Source organism: Topomyia yanbarensis, chromosome 2, assembly GCF_030247195.1.
Source record: "Topomyia yanbarensis strain Yona2022 chromosome 2, ASM3024719v1, whole genome shotgun sequence".
Classification (NCBI taxonomy): domain Eukaryota; kingdom Metazoa; phylum Arthropoda; class Insecta; order Diptera; family Culicidae; genus Topomyia; species Topomyia yanbarensis.
In genome coordinates, this window is record NC_080671.1 from 56099890 (window position 1) to 56111306 (window position 11417).

The 11417-nt window shown below is 40.7% G+C and overlaps 1 protein-coding gene and 1 pseudogene across 1 annotated transcript; one reads left to right on the plus strand and one right to left on the minus strand.

Moving 5' to 3' along the window:
* Positions 1 to 377: 377 nt before the first annotated feature.
* Positions 378 to 4015, minus strand: LOC131679480 (uncharacterized). The gene is made up of 4 exons (XM_058960210.1): positions 3992 to 4015; positions 3370 to 3933; positions 2066 to 3250; positions 378 to 776 (listed from the first exon to the last, which is right to left on the minus strand). The coding sequence occupies exons 1-4, from the start codon at positions 4013 to 4015 to the stop codon at positions 378 to 380; spliced, it is 2172 nt and encodes a 723-aa protein (XP_058816193.1).
* A 3465-nt stretch (positions 4016 to 7480) lies between these two features.
* On the plus strand, positions 7481 to 8996 carry LOC131679481 (putative nuclease HARBI1; annotated as a pseudogene).
* The last annotated feature ends 2421 nt before the right edge of the window (positions 8997 to 11417 follow it).

Here is an 11417-nt window from a genome sequence, read left to right on the forward strand (position 1 = left end):
ACATTCAGCATCCACACATCACCCCCCTTCAAAAAAAAGGGAAACCTAGGGATCAACTATTCTTAATTGAAATTATTTATTTTTGTAGTAATTTAGTAATAAACAAGGCATGTTTTATTCTATTTATTTTGCTTTACAACTCTTACATAGTTCTCCAAATAACCAGGTCTCCTTTTTACTCGAACTGGACGCTCAAAACAATCAGATTGCGGAATTTCTGCCCGCGATTTTGGGGATATCGGATCAGTGTTACTGTCTACAGGAGTTTCAGAATGGATATGTTCTCCGGGCTGCCTCCAATCATAAACTTTCTTGATCTGTGAGACGTGCCTTTTTAAAACCTGCCCGTTTTCATCGCTCAAAACTAGCATCCCATTTCATTCTTCCGTTACCGTATACTTGCGTGGATCGAATCGTGATTCTGCTTTCGCCCGAGGCAGGCGTTCTACAATAACCGTGTCTCCTGGTATAATGCGACATTGACGAGCGCCCCGTTTAACATCTTCACGTTTCTTAGCTTCACTTTTCGATTTAAGGTCTCTTGCGTTAAGCAGGTTATCGTCGAATGACGCCTTTCCACGGCATATTAGAGGAAGCCCACGTTTAATTTTTCGACCCGTCATTACTTCCTCTGGCGGTATCCCTGTGACGGAGTGGTTAGCGGCGTTATACGCTTGAACCGCTGCATTTAACTCTTCTCCGTAGCTTGTTCCACTTGCAGATGCAGCACTCATTGCCTTGTTCACCAACTTCATGCAGCTCTCTGCTAAACCGTTCTGTTGAGGATACAATGGAGTAGAAAAGGTGATATTGATTCCGCGCTCAAGACAGTACCGTTTGTACTCATCCCCGTTAAAAGGGGGGCCATTGTCTGATTTCATATTTTTTGGAAAGCCTTCCTTCTCGAAAACTTCCTCCAAAATCTTTCGGGTGTGTTCGAAACTCGTGGATCTTACTGGTTTAGCTATTATGTATCTGGAACGATAGTCCACAATGACCAAAATCGAGATACCTCCAAACTTAGAGTAGGGTCCGTTAAAATCCAAACCTATAGTGTCCCAATCTGTTTCTGGAGCGAAAACACGGGTCATGGGGGTGGGCTTTTCAGGTCTTCCATTTGTTGCGCAAATCGAGCAGGACTTCACCCATGCCTCTGCGTCTTTGGTCATACCGGGCCACCAAACACGCTCTCTTAAAATGCTTTTAAATTTAGCAGACGATGGATGGCCCTCATGTGCAACCGCAAGCGTTTTCTCGCGAAGACTCTCAGGTATAACCGCGCAGCCTGTTTTAACCAAAATTCCTTCCCGCATGGTCAAGTCACCGCACAGTACTTTAAATTGTTTCAGGTGCTTTGGCCAAACATCCGTTTCAAGGGCATCTACTACCTCTGTAAGCTGCGTGTCCTTGGCTGTGGCGTTTTCTATTTCTTTTTCTGTTAGAAACCCAATTTTATTTATTTCAAGAGAAGCAATCTCCCAGGGACTAACACTCTCGTCGAATGGGTCGTCTACTCATAAAGTCGCGATGACGGATCTGCTATATTTTCTCTTCCTCGTACATACTCCACTTGAAAGCGATACGGGCTGAGTCTAAGAGCCCATCCGTCCGCCCGGTTTAATGCTCGTTTGGAATCCTCTCGCGATCTGTTTAATATAAACGTGAAACCTTGCGAATCAGTACGAAGTACGAAGGGCCGTCCTAGCAGAAAATATGCGAAGTGTTCCACAGCCCACACAGCAGCGAGAGCTTCGCGTTGGTTTTGAGGATACTTTTTCTCGGTTGTTGTTAAAGCTTTCGATGCAAAACTTATGATTCGCAGGGGTTTAGTGTTATTTTCCTGAACGAGAACGGCGCCCAGAGCATGCGGGGAGGCGTCGGTGTATAATATGGTTCTATCTTGTTCTGTAAAATAACCAAGAGATGTTGTGCACTGAACGATTTGATCTTTCAGCTGTTGAAAGGCTTTTGAATGCTCCTGACCCCAGACCCACGTATTATAGCTGTTAGTAAGTGCCCACAATGGACTCGCGATGTTTGAAAAACCTTGAATATAAGGACTTACGAAAGAAGCTAGCCCCAAAAAACTTCGTAGCTCGGACACGGTGTTCGGCTGTCTAAATCTCCGAATATCTTTAATTTTTTCCTCATCGATGTTGAATCCATTTTCGTCGAGCTCGTGACCTAGCCACTTAATCCGACTCTTATCAAATTGGCATTTATCGGGATTCACGGTCAGGTTGTTCGCTCTTAGAATTCTCAACACGCGAGACACCGTTTTGCGGAGTTGATCTAAACTGTCCGCAAACATAAGGATGTCGTCGATGTACACTATAATGTTATCCACTTCTCTGAGAATTCTTGACATCTCCCGTTGGAAGATTTCCGGGGCGCAATTTACCCCGAACATTAAACGGGTAAACCGGAACATACCATTTTCAGACAAAAATGTCGTAAGATCTCTGGACTGCTCATGGAGTTCTAAATGGTAAAATGCGTTTGACAAATCAAGCTTCGAAAAATATTTTGCCCCGTGAAGCTTAACTCTCATTTCGTCCAGTGACGGCAAGCGATAATACTCTCTTTTAATTGCGCGGTTAGGGGCTCGCATGTTCACGACTAGCCGGAAATCATGTTTGTCTTTAGCTACTGCCGACATTCCGCTAATCCAGTTAGGGGCCGATGTAACACGCTCAATGATTCCTCGGACTTCCATCTCTGAAAGCCTCGCCCTCGCGCTTTCCCTGTAAGCTGCAGGGACGTTGTAGTACGCGTTTTTTGTCGGTGGTATTGACGTATCGATGCTGAATTTCACTAGTACACCTGGTACCTTAGGGAACTTTGTGGGTTGCTCCATTTTTTCACAGCTGTTAACGTTTATACCGACTTCCAGCAACCTCAAATCACTTGCAGTGGAACGACCCAGTAGGGAACGAGAACCTTGATCAATGACATAAAACACAGCCTCGATTGATGGTTTGTAGCAACCCACTACTTCAATTTTCGCCTTGAAAGCGTGGGTAACTGAAATATGTTTGCTGGACACATAAGATCGCAAATCACTGCCGTTTGACAGTTGGATGGGTTCCAGTTTGGCATTGCCTGATTGGAACTCGTGTTTCAAATTCGCCCAATCGTCTCCACCAATCGTGTTAACATCCGCCCCTGAGTCGATCAGGAAACGAATTGGATTCGAAGATCCCACGCGACAATCGATCAATGTATCTGCCAACGAGATTGTATTTATTGCCTGGAAGTGTGACGTTAATAAAACAGTTTTAGAATTCGGAAGCTATTACAATGTATTTAATTTCAGTTAAAAAAAAGCTAATGTACAAAATTCAATACTCATTCGGTTTCTGAGTTTACCTTTTTGTCATCTTCGGCATCCAACCATCTTGATGAACGGTGCTGTTCGATTTGAAGGTGGTTGGTAGTTTTTTTCCGGTATACTACAGCGAAATGTCCCCTCTCGCCACAGGTGTTGCAATTGTTGTTGACTGCCGGACACGATCCAAATTTGTGAAACAGGCGATTGCATTTCGGGCAGCGTGATCTACGTCCCAATCCTCGGTTTGTACTATCATTCCTACGGCGCTTTGATTGCGTCCACCTATCACCAGTTGCTTTGAGTTTCCGCTTCCATGGCTGTGTTTTGACGGGAGTGGGTTGGTGGTTCCGAGCTACCACGAGTGCGTGTGGATGCTCCGTCTGAGCTGTTTCTGCTGCGTATGCTTCCTCACGAGTTGCTGATTGGACGATGAAAAGAGTTTCGTACCCAAATGTCCGTGACGCTTTCACCAGCTCTTTGTTTCGCATTCCTTTCAACAACTGGGCCCGAATAAACTGGTCCTGATCAACACTGCTATAACCACAGAGGCGGACCTTTTCCATCAATCGGGCATGGAAAGCAATCGTTGGTTCATTTGCCTCCTGTTTCAAGTTATCGTATCATCAACCAACGTATCATCATTGAACTCTTCTGACTCACTTTGGAAATCGGGGGCACGAACATACTTTCCTCCAGACGACATTTTGGTTGATACGATGCTTGTTAATATCTCACGTTATTCTATAAAAATATCGGATAAGGTATAAAAATTCTGTGGAAGATTGATGTTAGTGCTGTACATATGTATTCAGTGCGATTACAGAAATAAGCTACAAAAGGTTATACCGATACTAGAATGATTACCAATCTTTGCTAGTTTGTTTTTTTTTTGCAATGGCATTCATGTACAAAGCAAAATATTTTTCTAACTTAATACTGTCAGTCAAATCTTTTGATGGCGGTCGTCCCGATCCGCGACCATACTTTTATGTGCGGTCGTCCCGAGCCGCTACCATGTTATTTCCTGCGCGGTCGTCATGATCCGCTCCCAAGCTAGGAAATTTATAAAACGCGGTCGTCCCGATCCGCTACCAAGTCTCAAAACGCGGTCGTTCCGATCCGCTACCGAGTTATACTAGCAATTGTGAATAACGCGGTCGTTCCGATCCGCTACCGATGATCAAATTCACAAACTCGTTCAGCTACAGGGGTAGCCAATCGCGGTCGTCCCGATCCGCTACCAAATCTCAAATGGCGGTCGTTCCGAACCGCTACCTAGTTACCTTTCCTTGCAATATCAATTTCACTAAAATTGCACATTTTTTTATGCCAAATGTTTCGTTACACGGCTCTTTTCACAGTTTGCGTAAATCTACAAAAAATATTGAACACCCAGTCTTGAGATGAATTTGGAAATTTAGCTCTACCACTTTGAAGCGAGCGATTAGCTGATCCGACAATTACGCGTTTTATTTGTTGAATCTGATACCATTGCACAACATTCTTTTTGTCATTTCTGTTCCACTAACAAATGAAAAATGTGGCTGGTTCTTGTTTTTCAGTCGCCTGGCCTTTTCTCAGAATTTTAACACGCCGGAACGTATTCTGTTCAATAAAACTCACTCACAATCAAAAAACTAAATCCCCGGAAACAAAATAACTGTATTCCCGGCAGTGAAAAATCTTCCAGTTGAACCTGCTGAATTTTCAGCAGCCTGGCAGGATCGCTAATGTGCCGTTTTCGCCGCCAAGTAACCAGCCATTTTGTTATGTCCTTGCCCCGTACAACGGAGTACACGTCTTACCTTTAGCGCGGTCTGTACAAGAAAGGGCACGAGACACTGTTCTGCGTGATCGCGTGAGCTGCTGCTGGTGTGGCGGGTAACCGGCGGGTAAGTTGCAAGGTTGCTAGAGTTCTATGGTTCGGTGGTGCAGTCACGATGTGTATATAGCGGGATAATGCAACGAAATGTAAAGGGTGTAACTCACCGAGTTGTCTGATTACATTCAGCATCCACACACTGTGAGCGATGGTGCTATTGTACAGTTTATCATCACTCGCAAAAATCGGAAAATTCACTAACACTCTTTCCAATGAAATGATTTTGGGACACTTATCAATCCGACGACTTCGCGATTATTGAAGTGAACGTTAGTTTACTGAAATTTCTCCGGGAGACCGTTCGAAAAGGGGATTTACTTTTGGTCTAGAAAGCAAATCACTTTTTCTTGATTTTGCGTTGGGCGCCAATTGATACGACTATCTTACGAACTCTACGCGGACTGACACTTTAACTACGGTTTACGGTACACTTCAACACGAGCATTTGGGTCGTTTTCTGCGGTCTCCAGGAGAATTTCACTTAGTGGACTTTCTTCCCTCAATACGTGGTCTCTGGGCAAATTTATAAAAACAAACTAGCGGACTAAATTAACTCAAGGACATCACATAATTATAGAAAACAGCTCATATAGACAAGACCTTACATTTATTTAAACAGAAAACAAAAATACTTGCGCATAGTAAACTTTTATTCTTAACGTGCAGAAAATCGTTGCGGCCGGGACGAACGTTGGTCGACTTGCTGCTTCTGGCTTTCCGGGGACTGGGTGACGATCGGGAACAGGACCAAGTACAGCTGACAGGGTATTTAGACCGGGTACTTCCGTCGGTCGAGATCCAGTTGTGGCGGCAACTCGGCCGTGTAACGGTGGCCTGCGTTTCCGAAAGATGGTCCGGGAGTGGTACACTGTGCACACAATCTTTTCGCGCGCGTCTTTGCACTATCGAGTGGGGTTTACAGCTGGTTTAATATAAACTTCGCATCAGCCGTCTCCCGTAATGGCGTCATTTGACCACAATGTCGCACTCGCACTTGGGGAAAAGTTTTTCCTAGGCCTTTGCCAGCGGAACACTACACTTTGACCCCACTCGATTGATCCGGCCAGAAATTGACAATCGTGTAGTGATTCTGGCGGATCGTGCTTCGGATCTTTCAGATCCCACTACAATTTACCGTATCACTAGTGAAACGCACTATCCCAGTATCACGAAGGGACAACGCTGCCGCGGGACATCACTCCTCGGACCGAACTTTCTTAATTGATCCCGTTTTCGGCGCGGGAAGCCCTTTTTATTTCCCCGTGCCCCCGGAAACCATCTCCACTCGCGATCGATGACCTCTTCTCGTATATCGCGTAGCAAAAGCAAAACATTATTTACAAACATGTATGGGTTGGTGCCCCGATAAAAAAGTTTGTTTGAATTTTTAGATCGGATTGGTTTCATGCATAACCTTTACATTGTATAATTTTCACAAAACAAACAAATGAACAAAAAATGTAAATAAACTATCAGACATATAATATAATAATTGAGAAAATAATAGTGTAAATAAATCAATATGGAATAAATAAATAAATAGCAGGGAAATAAATAAATAACAAGCAAATTAACAAATAAATAAATAAATAACAAGTAAATAAATGAAATAACAAGCAAATAAATAAACAAATAAATAAATAAATAAATCAATAAATAAATAAATAAATAAATAAATAAATAAATAAATACTGACGGGCACCAACCGAAGACTACTAAACATGAAATAAACATCCTTCAAACATGTAAACATGGAAGCTATGACCTTTATTTCACATTTAGACATTTACTGACAATATTTACAAATATAACAAAATTTCTAGGGGTCTATATTAAGCTGGCCCAGTGACCACGGATTTATTGTGACCAACGAAACACAACCTCCCCGAAATATTTTATTAAAATTTGAAAAATTTTATATGGTCGACAAAATGTGCCTAATATTTTAAATGAAATTCTCTAAGTTTCTTTTTCAAAAGTTATCTTCTGAGAATATTTTCTTGTAGTGAAAATTGACGACAGACCTCGGCACCTACTGGTTGGCTCGTTATGGAGGCTTGATCTACCGCCGAGGACTACATCGACTAGCTCGCGAAGAAGCGGAGAATTAAATGGCTCACTTGTATCGTAACCAAACTGAGAGCTAATTGGTTCACAAACCGGCATAGGTATCGAGAGAAAGTGTCTTTAAAACGCATAAAACGTCGAAATTTGATGAAATCTCGAAAAATAATAATAAATATTGAAAATAATCGATCATGCAGAAATGAGAAAGGCACAATTGCACCGATAGGTGGATTAAAACAGGTTTCATATTGACCATAGATGAACAAGTTCTACAAAATAGGTTTAAATACACAAAGGCCTATTTGAAATTTGCCCATTATTCGATCATTTCGCGTGGAATGACCCATATGCATTTTATAAAGAATTAGTTTGTGTTAGTTTACAGTTACAGTGAATTTACAGTTATTTTTCTAATTTTTTCTAACATCTTGCGTGTAACCATTTATGTCAATGAAATATGTGTTTTTCGCAGCAACCAACATTTTCAAAATTTCATACATATTTAAAGTAGTTGTGCTAAGTAGGCTATTTTTTCGTGCGTCCTATGAAAATCCATCTAGTAACCGTTGCTTCTTGGAAACAATAAGAACACAACATACTGGTGATCCATCACAAAAATGGCCATGTTTATGGATTTTAGTGTTCGACGTCGTAAAATATATAGAACACGGCGTAGCAATGAATTAGGCAGTTTTAAGCACTTATACAGGTTTACAGAAAATAATGTCGAATGGTTAGCTTCTCATTTTCTCGGTTCATCTCATGAAACTAGAGGCGGTACTTTAAGTAATTTCCAAAAGATGCAAATTTTTCTTCCATATGTTGGAGATCCCGGATTCCAGGTAAACAGTTTTGTTTTGGAATAATAAAACAGCTTTTTGTTATACATCTAAGAACGTTAAATTTATGAAATATGTGCATATTTCTAGGTTGGTGTTGGGGAAGATATTGGAATACACCAAACGACTGTCAGCAAAACTATTTGGAACGTATGCCAAAAAATTGCATCAAAATCTTCTGATTGGATTAAATTTCCGGTTACGAAAGAAGATATGGATGCGGCTAAGAATATATGGCGTAGAAAGTTCAAATTTCCGGACTCAATAGGAGCATTGGACTGCACTCATGTCATTATTCAAAGTCCATATGAACATGCAGATGAATATGCGAATAGAAAAGGTTTAAAATCGTTCAATATACAAGCTACATGTGATGCAAACGAATTGTTCACCAGTATTGATTATACATGGCCAGGATCTGTACACGATTCTAGAATATTGAAAAATTCATCAGTGTTTCAGGTAATGCATGAGAATCCTGCCGAAGCCTTATTGCTAGGTGATGATGGCTATGGAATTGCTCCTTGGGTCATGACTCTATACAAAAATCCCAATACCCCCCAACAACAACGGAACAATAAAATTCATAGCAGTGAACGAGTCATAATAGAACGAGTGTTTGGTCAGGTCAAGCGGAGGTTTCCATTCCTGCAATCGAAAGTACGAGTTAATACACGTCGTATTCCAAGCATGATTCTGTCTTGTTTTGTGTTGCACAATATAGCCAAATATTTAAAGGATGAAGAATTTAAAGAGGTTCGACCCACAAGTAATAGAAATATACATGTTCCAATGCTTGATGAAATAAATAACAATGATAAAAAAAAGAGGTCAAGCACGACGTAATGCTATTACAACATATTTATTTCAATTGTAAACGCCATATTACATAAATATATCATAACTTATTTCAATATATTTCTGTGCGTAGTTTTTTAATCCAATTTTAGTTAAATTCCAATGGCTAATTTCTAAGTTGTTGCGTAGCCTGCATGTAGAAAAAGAAATTCGATTATGTGTATAAAAATTATCGTTAATTAATAAGATTAAATAGAATCGTCTGTATCTGTATCCAGTTGGTGGTTTTGCTTTTTGTAGTCATCATCTGATCGATGATTGTCGCATTCACTATTTACTCCCTCAGAATGAATGGTTCCAGAAAACTGGAATCATCTTCTTGATTGGAGATTTGTGATCTCAACACCTGATCAGCTTTCAACAGCACCTTTTCTATCTTTTTTGTCAATTCAGTTTGCTCAGTAAAGTAATTCAACTGCTTCACAAGCACGAGGCGCTGCAAATCAGGTGTGCTCAAAGTAGCCGTTTCTGTCGTCTCAAAATACCCCTGAAATGGGAATTAATATAGATTTGAGTTTATGACTTGTTTTTAAGTGATTGATTATTTGCTGATTTAGAAGTTTCACTATAGGGGGTGGGCGTAGCGTAGTTGGTAAATCGATTGCCTTGTATGCAGCGCACCTGGGTTCGAGTCCCGACCCCGCACATAATGTTAGAAATTTTTCATAAGAGATTTTTCCAACCCGAAGAGGCGAATGACGTTAAGGTTAAAACCTCTATAATCGAAATTAAAAAAAAAAGATTCACTATACCTGGTGTTTTGTTGGAATGGATCCTTTCGATAGCATCGATTTTCTTTGTCGACCGCTTCTATAGGCTTTGGAACTCGTGGATGCCTCAGATGGTAAGTTTCGTTTGTCTTGTGAAGTCCCTTCTCCTGGGCTCGAAGAACCAGAATCGCTTGCATTGGATTCGGAATAGCTTACGGCTTTCTTGCACGTTTCAATAGATACACCATCTATTTAAAACCATCAATAATAAAAGTAACTATGCGGGCGAATTATTCCGTGAGCATGGTACTTACAATGAATTTTGGATATTGCTGGATTTTCAGCAGCTCCGAGAAGGTCATAGATGATCTTTTCACCACGATTTAAATCTATTTTTTTATTTCCAGTCGCCTTTCCGTCGGATTTCACTTTCACCCGGTTCTTTAAGTTGTTCAGCTTCTTCAGAACTTGCTGTTCGGTGAGCAAAACACCTTTCTTCCTTGAAATGTGCTCAACAACTACTTGAACAGCTTTCTTTTTCATTGATTTCAAAACGGGAGTTTGCCCTTTTTGAAACAAAACCGATCCGTGTTTTTGCAAACAAAGAGCGAAAAAAGTATCATCCACACGCTTAACTGGTTGTGATTTTACCGTACTATTTGCATCTATTTGGTCCATCTGAATGTTGTTTTCGTCCAGATATTCACCGAGCGTTGGGTTTCCTGATTCCATTTTTCGTTTTTACCCGGAAATATACAAGAAATTCCTCACGACGATCACGAACACAACGAATTGGGAATGCTTTACAGCTTGAATTGAAGCAAACGCTAGCTTTTACTTTTTCGAATATAGCGCATGCTTTGATCGTTTTTATTCATACCGTTTACTTTACTTTTAAGACTTTACTTTGCTTTCGAGCATTTACTACTATCTGAGCACATGCTAGTTTTTATTCATACGACCCAATGAGTGGATACACTGAATATGTCCAATGCATAAAATTTACAGCAGAAGAAACGAGAGACAGATGGAAAAGTATGTTATCGATACATAAATAAATTCCTGCGTGTATATAAATGTTATTAGTGTGCACCTTAATTTTAACTGTATTAGAGTATTATAGTTCAGCGATGCAGCTGCTGAACCGAGAAAGTTATTAATGGACTCCCTTTATTAGATAATATAAACCAAACGGAAAGATCCGAATGATTGCAAATGGAAACAAATTCAATATCCGACCTGTCAACGGTATTAGGGTTAATTTACCGCTCGAACTAATGAAAATGTGATTCGTGGCATACGGTTTGTGGACAGTGGGGTGGGCAATGCAAATTTAATTTTGTGCTTCACTCTTGAATAAGTGAACGCTATGAACACTGGCGGTGTTTAATTACTTAATGAATTGACGACGTGCCTGGGGAACGTGCTCCAACGCTCGGTTGGGGGAGGAAGAGTATAACTATTGCCTGTAAAGGACCTACGTGGTATGTATTCCAGTGTTGGAAGTAAACAGCTTATTAATTATTCATATGCGCCACCGTAGGTGATTGATTGATTCGTGGTAGCATCCCAGCCACTTTCTAGGTTAAAGTAGTGAAACGTTGTTACTCATTGATTGCCGAAATTTGTGCTTATTTTATTGCATCAAATTAGTCCCATTGTAGCTTTCGAATTCCGTAACGGTCTCCGCTTATTTTTGAAAATGCATTTTAACAGCTCCCAAAGTATAA